The following is a 21,651-nucleotide window of genomic DNA, read 5'->3' as shown; positions in this document are numbered from 1 at the left end:
GTAATTGTTACTGAAGTAGCAATCCATGATACCTGAACTCAGGAAAAAATAAGAGAAAGAAGCTTTATAGCTACTACTTGACCCAGGCAGTGTCTAATTTGGAAACTCCAAAAGAAGCTGCTCCTAAATGCTGATGAGGATTAGACTGTCCTGAAAAAGGCATAAAATACTGCTAACACCTAAGAGGTCTCCAATCCATAAACATGCCCCACAGCTTTGTATTACTCACAGATTGAAACAAAGCACAGTCATCACAGTCACTTTATTCCAAACATAGCTAAACTGGCAGGAGAGGTAGGGTCTTTTCTGTCTTAGGCTGGCATATTTGCCCTGAGATTATTACATTTCTCACCCTGAGACTGCCAGTGAGCCCCAGTGTAAAATGAAGGATAAAAAAAAGTATTGCTTTGTGGCAAACTCATTTTATGAAGTTGGAGGGACAGGATTGTGGAGGAATGAGTCAGAAAAGGTGACGGTGTACATTGGAGATTGCAACAGGAGTCAGTAGGAGTGCAGAGGCAGTTTAATTTTCATGAGTCACAAGGATGTTTCCCTAAAATCCAAATACCTTTTTAAAAATGACTTCTGCGTGGTCCATCAGTGGAAGGTGTTATCATTTCCATGACCTCAACTTGGAAACGCCCACAAAGAGGACTCGTTTGTTTTCAACTGAAAAGTGCATCTTGTCTGCTTAATTAAATCTTTATATTACCCTTTTTATTTCTGATGGTGATTTACTGTCTTTGGAACCTGTTAAAATTTATCAGATTAATTCAGTGTTGCAAAAGTGTTGTTGTGCTACAGTAGGGGCTTATCAACAAATTGTGAAAATCATTTAAGATTGCAAATGAGAGAAATCTGTTGTATTTCCTCTTCACTATAATACCAGAACTGCTGTCAGTCTTTAGTTCTGGAAACTCTCTCCTCTTGAACATTTTAATTACTGTTGAGAATATTGCTTCCATTTCCCAAGTTGAGGATTGCTTTACAAACAGAAGATGATGCTATTTGAGGGAACTGTGAGTTCCTAGCTGTCCGTACTGGCTTCCAAATTCATGTGAACTGCTCATTTTTATTTTCTTTTTTCCCCATACTTATAACATGTAACTAAAGACACTGAACTGCAAGAAACTTTGTACCGTTGTCTTCCTCCCATATAACATCTTGTGTTGCAACTGCTAAATAAGTAGTGCCACTTGAACAAAGGTAACCCCACAATCTTTTAATATGCAGTAATTTAATATGCAATAAAATGAAATAGTCGTTGGGATTTGAGTGCACTGACCTGCTTTTAGTTGCTGAAGAACAACTTCAATTGATTTCATAGGGAATTGGAGGTGCTCAACACTTCAGAAAATTAGGCCATGTATATTCAGGTGCCCAAGTATGTATTCTGTATCTTTTCAAAACCACAGTAAGAGTGGATTTCAGTTGCCCTCCATAACCAGTGGCTATAACCATGATTCTGATGACGGCTTAGTAAAAGTCAGAAAAAGCAAACCTCATGTAAAGAAACACAGGCTTAACCAAGGTTTAAGGGGAGTTTAGCAGCAGTGTGTATATATTTTATTCATTGATGAGGTTCATTTTGCATAAAAGTGCTGATGACTGTCAGCACCCTGGTCTGTATTTGACATTTGCCTATGGATATAGTGTTTAGAAATTTCATCAGCTTGTGTGGGTAATATTTTCAAAGGTAGATAACTTAGTTCTAAACAGGGAAGATTAGATCAGTGCTATGATACTGCATGTGAACTGTTGATGACAGAACAGTGAAGCAGTGAACAAAAGAAAGCCAATGTATTTGCTTCAAGGGCTGTGTTCAATCCTGATGAAGTTGTTAGTGGAAATGCACATGGTATTCTCCATAATGGTGAGCTGGGCAGTGTTAATGGCCCCTGAGGTGCCCTGGTGGACAGTGCTGCGGGCCCAGGTGGAAGCAGGCACTCACTCTGCCTGACCTGGTACTGTTAAGGTTTACTTCTGTCAGCAAACACTGCATTTATAATGCCAAGGCTTTGAAGGGCCTCATCATTACTATTGTTATTTTTCTTTCAGTTTGCTGGTTTGTGCTCTAAAATGTCTAGAAGATCACCTTCTTTGATTTGACTACCTAGTGCTACATTAAGTTTTAATCTGTGCATATTTAAACTAGAATGGGCTAAAATATTTTACAGCATACTTGTAATTTGTAGGACAGTGAGTTTTGGTATTTGTTACCTTGAGTGTTTCTTTGCATGTTTATTGTAGTAAATTACGTATTTATAGACAGCAAAATGGTTAATAGCTTCAGTAAAGGGGATCCCAAGTAGCTGTGTCTCAGTTTCTGTGTTTAGCTGGAATTTGGCTTATCTGAACTACATCATGTAAATAATCTTCGTACGTGCTACGCTTTTCTTTGGTCACCAAATGTCTACCAGAAGGAAGAAGAAGTATTCCCTATTATCACCTCTTTTATAATTATGCCTTGTTCTGCCCCAACCCTGACATTTAAAAATCAGTCTGCCCAGGAGTGATTTAAGGTTTAAAACCAGGGGGTTTTACAGCAGTTTTGTCGTAGCCATACTTGTCACAATTAGCTTTGCACTGACAGTAGGCACCTTTGCTAGAACTGGGGTTCTGAACTGCTGCTTTTAATCCAAGTTTTATTTAAGAGAAATAACTGCAGGGTTATAACACCCTGCCTGTGGGTGACTGAGACCTGCTTTCTGTGTTGTGTCCTGCAGCAGAGCCAGCTGGTGGGCAGCAGCAGTAGCACAAGGGTGACTTCAGAGCGGGTCTGTGACAGTTACCTTTACTTATGTTCAGGAAGACAGATTTCAATTTCTGTGGTGACTCTGTCAAAACACTTTAAAAGCTTTATCTCTCACTGTAGTGATGTAGCAAACATGTTTTTACACACAATGTTTGGGGCTTTTTTCTTTATACTTTTAAAATATTAAAATAAGGCAAAATCCAGGGTTTCAAGTGGACAATATGAACAATATCAATCATTTATTGTACTGATAGGCAGATTCACTTTTCCTTTACTTCATGTACACAATTGTATTTCACATTGCATAGAGAAAAAAGGAGACAAGCAGGTAAGACGTTAAATCACTGTGCATGGAGTGGGAGTAAAACAGTGAGAATAAACTGGCTTAACCTTATTTTAGTTTTTTGTGTGGTTTTTATTCCCAGCAAGACCCCATTCAGTACCATCTACCCCTTAAATTTCTGAGGCTCAGGCTGGAGAGAGCCCAAGGCCATTAGGCCTTTCCTGAAATGGTATTTAGTTGCTTGAGTTCACCTGAGGAATTCAAGGATTCATTTCAGTGGGAGTTCATTGACTGTAATCTTGAAGGATTGAGCCTCATTGTTTGAGACACATTTCAAATAAAATGCATTTGCTTCCATATGTTAAATAAGACACAGAAGTGCATCTGAGAAGTTTTGTATAGCTAATCTGCTAACCTGGAATTGCTTCCACAACAGTTGTACGTGGAGGCAGCATAGGTTTATTGGCATTAAGAGACAGCCCAGTTTCCTTCCTTCTCCAGTACTTACTGGGAGCAGTGGCCTGGACATTCATGAAGTTGTCTGGCATAAAATTGGTGTAAAGTAAAAAGGGAGCCAGGCCCCAAAAAAAAACCCCAAGGATGCAAGAAGATAGGGCTGCTTCATAGTATAGTTCCCATTTAAAAAATACATCTCTAATATAATAAAAAGCAGAGCCCACCATGTAAACTAAATTACTAAATTGTTATAAAATCTGTACTATTTTTTCTTCATTTAATGTCAAATTTTAATACTAGTGAGATAGACTAATAATTCAGTGTAAGATTCAAGGAGGCACATTTTTAAAATAGTCAGTTTGTCCTTTACATGGTACAGATACAAGAATCCAGGAGATACACAAACTAGACACCAATAATCTTAGGATATTAAATTTAATTATAGATTACACAGAATATGATGTAAAAACAGCAATTTACTAGAATAATTATAACCTGCAAAATGTGAAAATAGTTTAGAAAATGGATTGTCATATTCTCTGACACAGCAATAGTCATGAAAGGTACACTTATTATATCATATGTTAATCTGTGTATTAACTATACTACCTGTCATTTAGCCAGGATTTCAAGACAGATTAAAGGCATTTATTTCTGAAGTGCCTATGTTTAAATTCAGTAAAACAGCTAGATTGAGAACACTATATTTTTATCAACTACTGCATGGAGATCTATTCCAGATAAATGCTTTGTCTATATGCTATGAATTCGCAATGAGAAGAGTAATTGTAAGACTGCAGAGAGTACAGACCTGTAAGTGGGAGGTTTAACAACTCAAAATATTTCTTAGTGCCTTATTAAATTTTTGAAATCAGACATGCCAATGTCTCTTTCCTATTTCAGACCTAGATCATATTTAATCTGAATTCATGTTTCATATTTAAAAACTGCACATTTATTTGTTTTGGGAAAGATATGTGTTTATGTGTTGATCTTTTTGTCATGTAGTTTAACCAGAAATGTTGCAAGTGTCAAAGGATATGATGACCACAACAATGTCAGCAGGTTTAATTTTTCTCCAGCTGTGTTTATGAAAGCAAAAACCCAATCAAAACCAACCCTCACATATTTAGTTTCTTTTTGAATATACAGACTGGCCCAAACATTGACATTCTCTTTATCAATCTTATTGTTACAAAAACTGTACATTACAAACAGTATAGAAACAAACTGAAAGGAATGTGCCACACATCCTGGCTAATTTTCTATATGCAGTGTAAAAATACAGCCTACTCCCTTATAGTGCACAGTTATTGTGTAGAGTACATCACTAGTTAAGTGGACATGATAGAAGAGCTCTAGTTTTCCTCAGCACAGAGAATAAGAGCCAGTTCTGCTCGGTAAAGCTTTCCTCCATCAGACAAGGCCATGATGCTTTTCTTGTATGTTGCAAGGTTGGTAATGTCTAGTTCCTATTTAAAGAACAGATAATGCTTTATAATCCTGTTTAGTTATCAGCATGAACAAGTTTACTTCCAATGGCAGGAAATGAGAAAAAATCCCAGGTATTCTCAGCCTGTCCAACAATAACACACTAAAATGTTTTTTATATATTTGTATGTTATCCATTATATGATAGCCATATGTTAGCTTGCTGCTAGCTGGTGTCTCAGAAGCAAGCAAGCTCTTGACAGAGTAACTGTGTAATCACAACTCCCCTAGTTCAGGATTTACACTGCTATTATTTCCACCACAATTTTTAGTTGTACTTTGACTTCAGGAATTATGACTTAGAAGCTCTATATTTATCTTATTAGGGTGGATTAAAGCGTCCTTAAAATCCAAATTAAATCTAATCTCTAAGGGGAACGAAGCCCTCTAGGATTACCTTTTTGTTCTTTTCACAGAGATCCTTCAGTAGGGCATCAAGTTCATTTTCATCTATATAGCCATTGCCATCCTGAAAAATACCATTAGAGATAAGTTTAAACATTTATTTTTAATTCCAGAGGTTATGGCTAGTTGGTCACAAATTCACAAAATAAGCGCCAATAAACTACACCATTAATAAAAGCATTTTTTAAAGACTTACTTGATCATACATCTCAAAGGCATTATTGAATTCTTTTGCACACATTTTGACACCCTAAAAGCCAAAAGGAAAACAAACCCATTAATGACACCAGTTATGTGTGATGGTAACAGGTTACCTGAAGAATGTGAATATTCATACCTGAAATTTAATAAGAAAATTTTCCTGTACAGGGAGCAGTCTTTGGAGAGAAAAAAACAACAAAGGTCAAAATATTTAACTGTTCCCATTACAGCACTTGGTATATGATATTTGTTGTGAAAAGAAACAGAAGACATACCTGGCCAGTTCAGTAAGCTCCAACTTTCCATCATTGTTTGCATCAAACATCCTGAGCTGAAAGAATATATATATTTAATATATCAATCAAAATTAATCAACCTAATGAAGAAAACACTTATTTGGAAAACTTAAATCAAATTAACTTTGTTCTGAAATGATGTCCCCAGGTCACTTTTGCTGTGTAATGCATTTATTTTAAGTACTAAGTAATTTACAGTAATTAATTCTACTGCAAAATCTTGATGAGAAAGCTGCTGAGCAATTCTGATTAACCTGCAGTAAGGTAGGTCTTACCCTGCCTGCACTGCTGAATGCATTTCCTGTATGAGAAATGTGCATGTTATTATTTATAAATGAGAGGAGTGTTGATGTGATAAGATTTTACTTTTAACTTCATGTCATGATTGGGTAATAGAATCATTATTCTCTATTCATAAAGATGTAAAACTGTTTGGTTAAGTGCAATAGAATCCAAGGCAATAAATTCCCAAGAAAGAAAACAATCGACATTTCATTCAATTGAATAGGTCTAACTATTTAAGTAAAGACAGTATTTTTTTCCTGTGAAATATTAAAAAAAAAAGTGAACAGATGTTGCAGATGGTATGAAAATAGGAAAATAAATCTCTCCAAATAAGCATAATTAAATTATAGTAATAACTATGTTAATATAATTTCACAAAATAAGTTGTTATTATTATTTCTAATAATTTTAATAGCTCTACTATTAAAGTGTTTTCCTTTGAGGCCTTGAAAGAATGAGTTCCTGCCACTTGAAAGGCACAAACAGCTTATAATAGCTGTTAGAAGTAGATGAAGATATTGTTCCTGCATAGGACTTTCACAGTATTTATGTCTGTATAGTTCCATTTTTCTACTTTTGAACATTATGTTGCACTTGCTGTGCAATAAAAGAGTCACAAAAGCAGCAGACTAGAAAGCATTGTATTGAAAGCACCACCACCCACACTGCATCCCATCACCTTCAATCCCAGTAATTTGAGATGTCATTTATAGGTAAGAGGAAAAGCAACATCCTGTACAAACATATATACATAAACATATATCCTTTTAAAGAGGGAGCTAATGTAATGCAATGAAAAAAGGCCTAATTTCATTTTGTTAATACACAATAAATGATAAAGAATACCAGAAAAAAGTGACCAGTTCTAAGAACATTTATTTCTACACAACACCATGGTTCCTTTTAACACTTCCTTCCTTTGTATAAAAGCATCTGCCTTGCGTGCATTTCCCAGGACAACAGATTTGCATTTGAGGGAGGTAAGCAGAGGCAGCTGTGAAGTGAACTTATTTTGTATTTTGATGAGTTAGTGGCTGGCTGTTCCTGCCAGCAGCTACTCAGGATGGTGTGTTTTTTTTATTATCCCTCTCTTTTCTGCAGAGATAATTGGAGATCTGGGCTTTTTTTTCCTCTTTTGACTAAATTCTTTGTCAATGTGTATCTCTGCAGAGGCCAGAACTTATAGCACACTTTAGGATGGAGGTCAAAAAGCTCCCTGAATGAAAATGTTATCTTCAGCAGTGAAGGAACAGTGACAGTTCTATGCAAATGGTTTACACCAGTACAATGAAGCAACAGACTTTTTCCAGGAGAAACACAAGTTTTTTTCAGCCAATCTTAAGCCAGTTTGAGGCCTAGTGCATCAATCTAGCCCATTTTTGATTGTTACAAGTATTTTAGGATGAAAACAAGCTGGTAAAACAAAAAATGTGGATTTATACATTTCCTGAAGACCAGAATTCTGTCTTTTTTCCTTGAAAAGGCCATGAAGAAGCCAGTACTAGTCCTTAACATGGAGCGCCATAGCAATGGGATGAACGGATTGTTCAAAGGATTGGATGACCAAGGAAGCAACAGTTTTGCTATGGTGTTTATCTAAAATATCAATTATCTTCCTTGAAGCAAGGGGAGAAAGAAAGTATGAAGTATTTGTAAATCTAAGGAAGCCACCGTGCAGTGATATCTTTTAAGACACAAGACAGATGCAGCACCAAAAGAAGGCCAAATATAGAAAGTAACACCAAATTAATTTGATCTAAACAATATAATTATGACAACAACAATTTTGCTCCTATGAAATGTGAAGACTTTGGTTTTACAGCTAGCAGCACACAGGAGCAAACCAGGGAAAATACAATGGCTTGGCATGATACTATATAAATACCAAGAAGGTTAAAAATTTCTGGACTTCTCTTTTTGAGCAGTACTGCCCATTAACCCATTATGGGAAGTTACTGAATAACTTCCCATTAACCATTATGCCTTTAAATAAACTTACCATTATTTCTGTGTATTCCGTTAGCTTTGAGTCTTCAATCTGCTTATTTGCTTTCTGCAATAAATCTTTCAAGAAGCTCTGTTAAAATAAATAGAGTAATAGGTGAATTTTTATCTACAGTGTAAAACGTTTGACTTGTTAACTTCAGATTAAAGTAATGGGAAATACTATTTTACTTCCACTTTAGTATTTACTACTGCAGTGCCAAATAAGTAGGAAAAATATTTATTAACAGCTAAGAGTATATGTTTCTTTTAGTAAGTTCAAGTATATTGCATTTTATTTGGAAAAAGTAACTAATAAAACTTCCTGCATTGTATTGTGAACTTGGAAAAAAGTTTGGCTTTTAAGTATACTGCTTCTAAATATGCACTATCAGTAAACTAAACTAATTAACCTTGGGTCTCCTTGAAACTTGTACACCTAATCACTTCTTGTAGCATCTGAACAATTTTACAGAAAGGATCAATGATTAATTGAGTTTTGTCCTTGCCTATGGCATTACCTGATGCTAGAAGCGAACATTGCTTCTTCCTACTTTGTATTTTAAATGTGTGCAGCCAAATTCATTGCATTTTTGAATGAGAATTTGATGTCACATGACTTGAAACATGAGCCATTTTCACTTTAAAAAATAAGATGTTTTCCACCCATTCCGTGTTTTAAATTTCTGTACTAGATCTGTGACATTCAAAACAAGGAAGATACTAAATTGTAAAGCAAGGATATTACAAGAGCTGATGAAGGACCTGATTCCTGTCATCAGTTGGAGTGTCATTATCCTTGCAGAATTTTTGGCCCCATTTCAAGACAGAAAATGGGAGAGCTTATAAGAAAATATACTTGTATTCCTGGACCTGAATGCAACCATGTCAATAGTGGTATGACTAACACTCCCTATAGTTCGTACAGCCTGGCCCCCTCCAGGCTGGAGACCCTTCCTGGTAGCTTGTATAATGAAGAACACGACTGAAATGTTGTGAATGGATGTTACAGAAACATGTCTAATATTTAATCTTGTGTGCTTCAATGGAAAATAGAACTGGAAGGGAAATTAAAAGGCTATTCAGTCCATGTCTCAAGAAAGGATTCTATCTATCTAAACTTCCTGAATTAGTCTCTGATCTGAGCTACTGCCAAACCTTTCCTAAATACAGGCAGTGATGAAGAGTCTGCCTCCCCCTTACACAACATATTCTACTGCCATTACTATTGTTAGAAAGTTTTCTTGATTTTCAGCTTAAATTTCACTTACAAATTTGTAAGTGGGTATACCCTTCCCATAGCAAATACTTTAAAATGTTTAGGCTTGCCAAGAAATACTGATCTAAAATTAAAACTGGACATTTATGTCTTATTTTCAGTGTTAAAATGACCTCTTTCTATGAGGCAAATGAAACCTCCCAACACAAGAGAGATGAACCATTAGAGATTCAGTAAAAATGTCTTCATTCTTCAGCTGGCCCTCAATCAACCCTGCCTTTTAAAATCTATTTAAAAATATAGCAGTCAGCAGGCATCATCTAACAGCTGGAGAGTTCTCAAGTGCTACCTTTTCCTGATCCTGCAACTTTAAACACTGGTCTGGTGCAACCAGTCAGCAGAAGAATGGGCTTGTCTGCCTGAGCGTTACCCTAAGCTTAGATCCTCAGCAAATGTCACACAGATATCAAACTCAAAAGAGAAAGGGAAAAGGAAAAAAGATATGAATTTTCTGTGATGGATTTCTTTTCTGAGCAGAAGAACAGTAAAGATTTTGAACAGTTTGATCTCCTGGTGCTTTATTTAAACTTACATCGCTCTTCTTTACACCACATATGGACAAAATAGTCCAAATTGGACTAGATCAATAAACACAGATAGTTCTCTTGATATGAATGGCTTTGATTCCTTTGAATGTAAAGCTACAATAATGAATCAAATGCAGTTGAACTGTGGAAGATGGCACCTTTCTACTCAGAAAGCTGCTGGATATGAGCATCTCTGCTATGAAGAAAGGCAGAGGGAATTGGGACACTTAAGCTTGGAGAAGAGGAGCTTCAGGTGAACATCATCAAAGTATATAAAAACATCAAGAGAGGGTGCAAAGAGGATGGAGCTAGGCTACTGACAGGACCAGAGGAAATGGTCTAAAAGTGAAACACAAAATGTTCCTTCTGAGCATCAGGAAATATATTTTCACTGCAAGGATGCCACAGCACTGGCACAGGTTGCCCATGGAGGCTGCAGAGTCTTCATTCTTGGTGACATGTGAGGGCCATCTGAACAAGGTCCTGGGCAACTGGCACTGGGTGGTATTGCCTGAGCAGAGGGCTTGGACCAGATGACCTCCTGAGGTTCCTAACAACCACTCTGGGATTTTGTGACACTAACTCAGCATTGACAAATTGGTGTTGGTTGTATGACTAGGGAAATGAAATCACTCTAGTTTCAAGATTTCTTAACTGTGCAAGGGCGAGATGGCTAAGGGAGTAACCTTGATCCTGCTCTTGTTTGTGCATATTAAACCAAGCAGAGGCAGCACAATACCATTTGTGCCAGCCTAGCAGTATTAGAGTTAGGAAATTGCAGGGTTATGTAGTACTTTAGACAGCATCAACTGTCCAGCAGCATAGTGATTAACAGTAGTGATGCTCTTAAGAAAAAACACAAGAAAGCAGTTCTTTTCCCTAAGAGGCCAAAAAAGATAACCAATATGGCTGCCAGAGACTCATCTTGCTTTCTTAATCTTTCTTACTTCTAAACTACCTGATACCCTAAGTAATTTGATACCAACACTGATCTGAATTAAAACATGGCTTAAAAAACATGGATCAGATTAGAGTTTCACTTTAAATAATTTACTGGCAACAAAAACATCAGCTAATTGTATTGCATTTTTTGTCATGTTTGAAATGCAAAAACATGCACAGGTGGGTATCTGAAGAAAGAGATAGCAGCACAGGCTGTAATCCAACACCTGTTCTCATGTTGTGCATGCTCATAGATGGTACAGGTTTACCTTAAGCTCCTCAGAATCAATGAAGCCACTGTGGTCGCTGTCATATTTCCTCCATGTCTGCAATCAGAATGGGAATGCTTTAATGACATGTTTATGGCAAGCAGGTCTTTGATGGTTTTGTAATAGACAACTTTTCATACTGTACCTGCATGAAATCTTCACTTGACTTTAGCTGCTGGCATCTGAAGAACAACAGGAAATTCTCTTCTGTTGGCAATACCTGAGCAAGCTGTGAGAGAATTTAGGAAAGATTAAATTTTGGCTTTTCATCAGGCCAGTTGAGCCTGTAATAGAGTATGAATATTTTTTTAATTGTGGGGAATTCCTTGTGCTCATACTGCTGCTGTATTGTGGCCCACTTGGAAGCTTCATGCTGCTAGCTGCAGTGTTTGGAAGGTGCCTCTGAAAGGCTCTGGCCTGCAGCTTTGTCACAGCCATCAAGGTCAAACAGAACTTGAGGTCTGAGAGGAGGGAGTGAGGTAGCACTTTACCAAAAGGATAGCTGGGGAAAGGGGAAAAAAATTCACCCCTGCAGAATTAGAATCTGTATTAAAATCCATTGTATCAGCATGAAGGGAAAGCATAACACAAGGATTCACAGAGGGTAAGTGTGAGGGACCATGAATTAGAAAACAGAAATATAGACTACTCAGATACCAAGGAAGAGCAAGAAAGGATCGCTGACATGAAGAACACGTGTAATGTAAATGGTTAAATATAAGGAAAAGCCAGGAGAAAAAACCCTGGAAAATAGGGACGGTAAGGGATGGCAGTTCTCATTTGTCAGTCACAGAGACATGTTAAAAACGAGCTATAAATAAAAGAAAGAAATCAAGAGGCCTTTTAGCCCTGCAAAACCGGGGATGGTTCTTCCAATGCCTCTTCTCTACAAAAGGCTTTTTTAAAATCAGACATTATTGTACTGATTATTGAAAATGTTCATTTACTATAACTCAATTTTGGCAAGTGACAAATGTAGAAGATGGAAAGTATGCTGTATAATTTAATGTAAATTCATGATTTGTTTTTAACAAAAGCCCAATTTTTTTTTTCTGTTCTCAAAATGTATGAAATATGTTTTGATTAAAAAAAAACTTTTTACTTGAAGAATAGACCAGCTGTGCTTACTATGGAGAAAATGGAGGAAGACAGATTTCTTAGCTGCATTCTTTTATGTAAAATGACATCTGCAGACTTTCTGGAGTCCCATCTTAAAATTTTGATTCAAATTTTTGTTTTTCTGCCTTCGTTTCACACCCTCAAATCTTTTGCTCTGTCTGTTTCAGTGCTATTGCCTAATTGCTGAGGCTTTTTTATTGGGAACCAGCAGAGCTATAAGTGACTTCAGCTCTCACCTCACAGACACAACAAAGTTATGGAGACATATCTCTTGTTTCTCTACAATCATATGTGCAGGAATCAGTTAAATTCTTTCATTTTTGGTACAGCTGAAAAGACACATCAGAGCACTCTCCTTACCGAAATGGCGCAGCTGATGACAGCCTGTCAGGCCCATCAGAACCTCCTGAGTGCTTTTGCTAAGTGGCTGAACATGAAATCAAAATCAACCCAAGAAATGCGTTTTTGTCAGCAGCTTTCAAAACCTACTCCATCACAAATAGAATTTACACGTATGGGTGAGTATATATTTACGTGTACACAATAGCTAAATGTGTCTAACTCAGTCCTGATTTATGAAAAAATGTCTTTATTTCTCCAATGACAGAAATGCTTTGATTTTTAGAGTATGCTCCTATTTAACAGCAAATGTTGAATGGAAGAACTATTCAGAATAAAAAAGATAGTTTGGGTAAAGTGACTGTTTATAACAATGGGAAAGGATTTGCTTGTGTGGAAAATATAAATAAGATGTCGTTCAATGACATAGCTAACTCCTGTGAATTTTGCAAGGGCACCATAAAATAGTAACTGTCCAAAGGATCATTAACAACTTATTAGCAGTATGAAACTGTAATTGAGGCACAGAATATATTACCTCTGAAAGAAAATTACCTTATTTTAAGCTATACCTCTCACCCTTTGTAAGTCTCAGGGGAAAACATTCAATTGCTTTTTGTGGAAAACTCTGCAGTATTAAAGGGATGAGTAGATTGTGTGGAAACTGGTTCAACTTCCCAGTCCCAGTTTTATACCACCACCAAGACGAAAGATGAACACCTGGTGCTATTTTAAGTGATGACTTTTTTGTGGGGATAAGCATAGCGGGATTTTGTGAGCATCTTTGAGCAAGATTGCAGACCATTGCAAGTCTGTGTATGGCAGCAATAGTAGTTTAGTGAGCCTTGAGCTTTGCTGCTTTTATGGAGAAGGTTGGTTATCTCTGGATCACAAATAATAGAGAACAACTACAAAACCTGAGACTGGTTTGACTCCTCTCTGGTCAGCTGCAGGCTGACGTGTGTCTTTATAGGCTACCTAGCGGAAAAAAACCTCTCAGTACCTAAACCAATATGAGAACTACTTTCTAGACATTGTTCTCTGAGTAAATTCCATTGATATTTAATGTTATTTAAAATGCCTTTTGCCTGATAGAGTGAATTTGCTTTTTAAAATCCCATAATAGAGCATGGGAGTACAAAGAATATTTTAGGCTAATAAGTAGTCGATTTTTTGGCAGCAGTAATCTTCAAATAATTTGAATATGAAATTGCTGCAGCTCTGAGTTTTGAAACCTTGGGTTTCACAGCCACATTTTAGTAAAAGCATTGGTCTCAATGAGTACAAAAGGTGAATTAAAGGTCTCTTACACAATGGAAAGAAAGTGGGTAGGTCAGGCTCTGCCTTTAGCTGGAGGACACTGGATAATAGCCAGCAAACTAACTGCAGTGTGCTTGCAAAGACAGAATCAACGCTTGATCTGAGCTGAAAATCCACTTTTTCCTCTATGAAGCCACCCAGGCCTCCTCCTTATCTCCGTCAACAGACCTTTCCTGAAAGCTCATTATTGGCTGGCACATTCTTTGTCAAATGCTGGGTGTCCATTTTGAGTGCCGGGAGTCTGAATGGCTTTACGTAAGTTTTCTTGAACAGCATCCACACAGCTTTCAGAAAAAACTATTTGATGTACTATGTAAATGGGAACAATCTGGAATTACGGGATAATTTTTTTAATACAAGGAAGGAGAGTCAAGTCCAAGTTCCAAATTTAATATCATACTGCTCGGCACGTACCACACATTTCATGAGTCCCATCAGCAGTTTCCAAATCAAGCTTCATGCTGATGTAAGGGAAACAAAATACAGCTATTGGGTTTGGAAACTGCTATATTAAGGAAGAAAGTCCCTTTAGCACTGAACTCCATACGATATCACTATTCAGTTGCTTCCGTGAATGCTGAGCATGCTTGGCCCTTCACTGGGGGTGGTGAGCCATATCAGACCCTATTGGATTTGCTCATCTTCCCTCATTAAGTCAATCTCAGAATCAGAAATAGAATTTGAAAGGTAAAACTTCCAGTTATCTTTCCTAAGTGAAGAAGCACAGTCTTTTTCAAGCACTGTTCACACATTCTTGTTGCATCAGTGCTAGCTCCACAGATATTCAAAAATACTAATTTAAATAAAATTCTTCAATAACAAATAAATTAGCATTTGTTAGTCCAAAACAAAAAGAGTTGTTATACCAAATAAACTCTACTTCTTTCTAGATGCAAAGATACTTGATCAATGCTAAGTATTGTTAAAAACTGCACTTTTAAAAATCAACTGTGGCTGCAAGTGAAACAAATTGTTCATATTTCTATGGTAGTTTAGTCACAATTACATATGTCTTTAAGGAAGTGTATAAAATTCAGACATACGACTAAGGAGAAAAGATATGAAACGATCTATTGTACTTTCTATACTTTCTATTGATTTCTACAGATTCTATCAGTCCTCAGTTTTAAAATTAGATACTGACCCAAAGCTGGTCACTGTAGAAATTTTGCAGGCCTGGCTTGTTTCCAGCTGTTTTTTAATTAGCTCTGTAGGTCAGATTTCTTATTATCAGGAAAAAAATACAGTATCATTTAATAAAAAACCACAGTCTAACTGCACTCAGAGTGACATAAATGAGTCATTGATTTAAGCTTAGAGAAGTGACTTCTCAAACTGTAACCCTATAACCCAACAGACTCTCCTTTTTGAATTGCAGTGCTGAAGAGTGAAATTCAGAGAAAACACAATGGCTCCCTTCTTCCTATCAAGTTGTCTAAGTTATACAATTGTTGAGCAGCTGTACGAGGAGAAGCTGGTTATCTTCAGCCTCTTCAGAAAATGGGAGCAAGGAATGTGAGAATTTCTGCCTGCAGTTCTGTTAAAGTTCAGGAGAGGAAATCCTAAGAAATTCATTCTTAGTCATAATTAACCTGCTGACTTACTTGGGTCACATATTTGAGGTTTTTTAGAATAGACTACATACAGTGACTGCCCAATTAACTTCAATCAGATGTTATCATCACTATTAGGAATTGTGACAGAGCATGAGTTCAAAATCACAGGTAGCACTACATCACATTATTTCTCATCAAATTACCTTTTTATTTAAATTTCTGAAATGGAACTTTATTCTGCTTTGTAGAAAACTTAAATTGCTCTTGCTGCTTATTTGTATTGAATGAAGAGAGAAAAGTTAAATACTTGTGGTGAAATGTGTGGAATGTGGTAAGGAATACATTACTTGTTAATGAAAACGTTTCATTAGTGAAAAGAAAAAAAAGATCTTAAGGGCAAGGAAGAAATATTCTGTGTATCTAAAAATCCAAAGTATTGGCATATTATGTTCACATTGTTCTGTGCTAAATGTATTTTCTTCAAGTAAAGTTACGAAGTAACTGTCTTACCTCAACTATACCTATTTTTCCATCAGTAGATTTCCCATATTGGTCCACAAAGGCTTTCATTTCAGGAGTTAAATCCTACAAAGTTACAATGATAGAATCATTACTTTAAAATACAATAAACATACGTAAACAAACTTGAATAATCTATTATTTGCCAAATAACATAGCACATTTAATGAAGTACTCACACATTGCAGCTACACTCGTCAAGTTTAAATGAATTTTTTTTCATTTTACTTCCTAGGGAATTCTATTATAGCCAGTGTGAATGATTGACATCTAAATGCTTAGAATGCTATTTTCATTTACAGAATGAAGAAATTATAAAGACAGATGTGTTGGAAGATGTGTCTAACAGTTCCTTTGTTTGAGACGGTGACAGTGAAGTTCATAGGCAATTATTACTCCATTTTCTCAGTTTTCATTTTTAAATTAGTAACTTGAAGGCAGTGCAGAATCTTTCAAAATAAGGAAAAAATTTCAGTATAATACATCTGAACACCAAAATAGTCTTTCCACATCTTTGAGTGGATTTTTCCTGAACAATGGATGCTATTTTAGTCTTAAAATCTCATCACAATATCATATTTTTCACTGTTTAGTATTTGGTATCATGGAAACAGAGTCAAAATGTCACTGCTTAAATGTAGAAAGGGAAATTTAGTCAGGAGAAAACCTTAAGCAGTACCTTTAATCTGACAGAATAAACCATCATCGTTGTCCATATAAATTATGGTCCCTGCTATACATCTGTCTTCTAAAGACTATTCGCATTCTGGGATACAGCAAAAAGTGCCAGCCTTGGGGTAAATATCTAAATATTTGATTTCACACTTCAACTTGACCTGCCTTTCTTTGATATGAGATGTCATCAACCTTCAGTACTGATTAAACTTTTAATTTTAATTGTATTTCTTAGAGGTCGGAGGTAGAGAAACCATTCAGCAAGAATAGGGTTGCAGTTATACTGAAACAGTGGACAATTCTACAGTTATAGATGAAGTTATGTCAGACTTTGGAAATTAAAGGTTTAGTTGTTATAACAGATCTGATTATATAGGACCTAAGTGATTTTTCTCACTGGAGGCACAGGGACTCTCAGCTGTACAAAGTCCATTGTAGCTTGTCCCAAATTTCACCTGCCACAGCTAACTAAAATGTCAGTTCCTTGTGGCTGATACAGCCACGGCCTAGTATCCTATTTCTGTCAAAGTCATCCATAGCAAGTTAGTAATTTGCCCTGCCTTTAATTAGAGATGTGGTTATTAATACAATGGACTTCAAAGTCACCTTTCATCTAATGATCCCATAGTGGGGACAAGTTTGCTTAGCAGATTGAATGGAGAATTAGACACTTGGATTTTAATTAGTCCTGGTTAAATATTTTACTAATCTTTCTAATAGCAGCTCTGCAGCACTGGACAATGTCCAGCCATTGAAAGAGGCACAGTTGATTACAGGTTAAACAAACCAGGAAACTTATCCTCTAGTTCATTATTCAGAAATTACGGTGAGTTTTTCTGGTGTTCACTTAACCTGCTCATGAGCTGCTTGAAAAGTTATTTGACTTATGTTATTCAAATAAATATTTTTGGTCAAAAAAATTGCCTAAACTTAACCAAGTCTAGTCCTAAACCTGATACAGATGCAGTGCTCAATTTTTGAGATAAAGAAACCAGCCCTTCATGCCTTAATCAGACACCTCAGAAAAGATACTTTTCCAAGAAGTGAAAAAAGTTAGCTTTTTCTGATATGATTTGACAATGTAAGGATAATTGGCACTACAGAAACACTGACATAATTGTACTCATAAATAACATACTTCTGTCCAGAAATATTGTCATTATCTATACAGGCAGGGAAAGTTAAAAACAGATGTGGAATAGCTCAGACCCACCTATTGGCACTTTATCAACCTCTGCGCTGGTCACTTATACCCCAGGGTTCCTTTTGGCAATTGGCACTCCCAAATAGAGAATGTATTGCATAAATGTGTGTCACAATAAACAGAAACTATGTTGATACACTTTTGTGGCTTTTATCTTTAAAAAATAGTTCATTTAACATGGCTGAAGTTATACCAGATCAATTCAGTATCTACCATAATGCATGAAACAAAAAGGCCTAATGTTTCCAAAGCCCAAGCACTAAACCTTCTGAGCAGACATTCCCCCTTCCAGGGGAGCTAGCCTGAATCAAGCTGCATGCCACCTCTCTGTCTGAGAAAAAAGCAGCTGTGAAAGTACAGGCTTACTGAGTGGATTAATGCAAGGATTAGCATCAGAACATAATTAGAACAGTTCTGCAGTTGGGAAGAATATTGGGAAATATTAAACCATCCTATTCAATGACAGCATCAATGTGATTCTTTAATGCATGTGGCATGACTGATGTAAAATCCAGCTATGAAGAATGCATAATTGAATATTTCAAAAATAGTGAGCAGAAGAGCGACCTGAAATGCAGAAGTTAATGATGACAAAGAAGCTTTGGGGTGTTAAAAGAAGGACAGACAAGGAAATGACATATAACCTACACTAGTTTCTCAATGTGTCCCTCCTGGCAAAAGAATAGATATTCAAAGATACTGAATTAGTATCCCATGAGACAAGAACTGAACTAATGAGATGCTTGTTTAGCAAATGAGCCTTCAAGTGCAAGAACCAGGTTAGATTTGAAACCTAAGATGACATATAGCCGTGCACCAGAGCCCACAGAGCAGGTGCTGAATTTGGTTTCGCTACTGCAGATTGCTCTTTCCAGCAGAACACTCCAAAGCAAGGTTTGAATCAGAGAAATGGGACAGAAAAACCTAAACATCTGAGCATTTTTAAAATACAGTGTCAGATACTGTCAGGAGTTATTTAAAAAAACCCACATAAATTATAACATTTGTAGCAGATAAGAATAATCCTGCAAGGGTTTCTGTGTTGCTTTGAGTAGGATATGTTTTTAAGAGATCCACACTTGCTTTGAGAGACAAAAATTATAAATTTTTGACTTAAAATTATAAATAATTTTTACCTTGAACCTCTAAGCAATTTTAACTACTCAATAATATATTAGCATTTCTACCAACAATGCCATTCATACTAAACATAAAAAGGCTTCAATATCTTCTTTCTACTGAGCAAACTTCACTTTCCTGCACTTTAGCATAGAAGAGAGATTTGTTCTGTTGCAGTACTTGAAATGTATCAAAGTTGTTTAATCTTTTCTGTGGAAAAAAATTAGACCCTTTCCTTCTAAAATACCCTCACTGATTTTCCAATTTTGTGTTTTCTTGTGAATTTTTTAAACTTCAATTTTGCTTTATTTTATTTTAAATTTTGGTTTGAACTTACACTCAGGAAAATGAGAGCCTACACCAACATATCTTGTCAGAATTAACTGCTACCTAGACTGCAGTAACATTAGAGGCATTGCTGAGAGACAGATTTTCATATGTGTAAAGTTTGTGCTCATACAATTTATATGATACAATTTTCCACAAAACCAATTAAGGTTCATATAAATTATTTTTTCTGCATTTAGGTCTAAAATATATAGGAATTTTCAAAGCAAAGTTAATTATTGAAAAGCTATTTCTCAATTTGGAGGCATTCTTATTAGAAGGTATTAATCTCTTTTCTCCATGCACATATCATCCACTTAAACTATTTCTTTTTCTGTTTCTTCAGAATTCTTTTAGCATAGATTTACTTAGACTGATTCTATTAAGTTATATATTGGGCTTTGATGCTAAAAGTGGCTGTGTTTTTACATGAAATCTTTAATTTCTTTCTTTCTCCCTTTTCCTCTCCCTCCCTACATGGGTATCATTTAGAAGAAATTAATAATAAATTTTTCAATAACTCATACACTGATGTGTTTTGGCAACACTTTCAAGAACTTTGCTGTCTCTCTGAGCCATTTTAACAGCCAGGATTTGGTACTCGTACTCCTGGTGAAGAGCAATAAGTGTTTAGGAGTCATCTGCAGATCTATTTAGTGACCACCAAGGGGCAGAAACGCATTTCAGCCCGTGCTGCCCATTAGGTGACAAATTAAGAGTCCAACTACCCTGAATGATAGGTTTTTCTCTTTCTGTTTTATGTTTTTCCTCGTCCTTTTTTTTTTTTTTTTTTTGGTGTGCGTGTATCTCTCCCCCTGTCTGGATCAGGTCAGATTAATTGCCATGGGATAAGATCCCATCCAAGACAAAAAGACAGCATCCATACATTTCCTAACTTTTCTTTTTAGGCACTGTCAGAAGCATCAGCTTGTAGCCTCTCCAGGTACGAGCGGGAGGGCTCATCAGCGAGGCGGACCCTGGTTTCACCTTTCCAAGGCAGACGATTTATCGGATTTGCAACCTGCTCGTTCCTAACCAAGCTATTTCCCTCTGCCCGGTGCGGCAGGTGCGTGAACCGCGGGACGGCAAGCGAGAACACAAGGAACCGGGGCACTGGAGTTTGCTCAAGAAAACTCTTCTTTCCCGAAGAAGACGGAAAAGTGGGGCGAAACATTAACCTACCAAGCCTGCCTTCTTCCGTGCCTGCTGCAGCTCCTGGATGAAGTTTTGTAGCTCCTTCCCGTCCATGAACCCATTGCCTGAATGAACAACAGAAAGAGTTACGGCTGCCGGCACCGCTCCCTCCAAACTCTCTCCGTTCTCCAGCGCCGTCTCCGACCCGGCTGCTCCCTCCCGGTCCGAGCGGCTCCCCCGCGCTCTCCCGGCACCGGCCCCGCTCCCGATGGCTCCGGGGCTGCGGCGGCGGCGGGACCGGGCCGCTCTGGGGCGGGCAGCGCCGCTGTCCCCCCAGCCTCCCGCGGGCTCGCCCCCCGCGCCCCCCGCGCCCCCGCCGCCCCGGAGGGAAAGGAGTCACCGTCGGAGTCGTAGTGGTGCCAGATCTCGAAGAACTGGGCGGCCGAGATCTCCACGCCCTGCAGGTGCGTCTCCGCCGTCATGGTGGGCGCGGGGCGGCGCGGGGGGGGGGGGGGGGCGCTGTCCGCGGTCCTGACTCGCCTCCGACCGCGGCCGGCGCGCAACCACAGCGGCGGCTCCGACGGCTCCTCCCGCCGCCGCCCCGCCGAGGGCTATTTATGAGGCCGTCCCGGCCGGGCCACTCCCCCCGGCGCTGCCCTCCCTCTCCGCGGGCCCCGGCGCGCCCTGCCCGCCCTGCGCGGGGGGGCCGGGGTCTCCCCGCGGCGGCACCTCAGCCGGGGCCGGCCCGGCGGCGCGGCCCTCGGGAACCGACACCCGCGGCGTGGGAGGGGTGTGTGGGTGCCGGGCGAGCAGCCCCGAGCGCAGGGAGCAGCGCTGAGCGACCCACTCAGGAGTTCCTGCGCATCCCTTGCTGCGGAGAGCGTGCCCGTGAGGCGTGGGGACGGAGGGTGAGCACAGCCTCCCAGTTTAGCCGTGGGTTTCCACGTGGAAGAGGGTCCTGAATTTTAGAGCGTGGCTTGCAGCATCTCAGGATGTCCCGGTACAAGAAAAAAAAAAACCAAAACCAACCGTTTGGGGCACCATGTGGGCTGCAAGGAGCCCGTTTTTCTCTGGTCCATCCCCAGTCCAGAGCTGCAGATAGCTTTGCAGAGATGATCTCTGAAGAGCCACAACCCTTTACCTGATACTCCTTCTGAGATGTAATGG

The 21,651-nt window shown here is 38.2% G+C and overlaps 1 protein-coding gene across 1 annotated transcript; it reads right to left on the bottom strand.

The window, feature by feature from the left end:
- Positions 1-2,961: 2,961 nt before the first annotated feature.
- CALB1 (calbindin 1) lies at positions 2,962-21,008 on the bottom strand. Its single transcript, XM_063172712.1, has 11 exons — positions 20,885-21,008; positions 20,533-20,609; positions 16,017-16,091; positions 11,318-11,401; positions 11,173-11,229; positions 8,172-8,249; positions 5,867-5,922; positions 5,728-5,767; positions 5,587-5,640; positions 5,383-5,454; positions 2,962-4,966 (listed from the first exon to the last, which is right to left on the bottom strand). The coding sequence occupies exons 1-11, from the start codon at positions 20,964-20,966 to the stop codon at positions 4,853-4,855; spliced, it is 789 nt and encodes a 262-aa protein (XP_063028782.1). The 5' UTR covers positions 20,967-21,008; the 3' UTR covers positions 2,962-4,852.
- Between the last annotated feature and the right edge of the window lie 643 nt (positions 21,009-21,651).

Source organism: Melospiza melodia, chromosome 1, assembly GCF_035770615.1.
Source record: "Melospiza melodia melodia isolate bMelMel2 chromosome 1, bMelMel2.pri, whole genome shotgun sequence".
Classification (NCBI taxonomy): domain Eukaryota; kingdom Metazoa; phylum Chordata; class Aves; order Passeriformes; family Passerellidae; genus Melospiza; species Melospiza melodia.
Note: the sequence above shows the minus strand (reverse complement) of the source record. Positions and strands in the feature narration are given on the sequence as shown.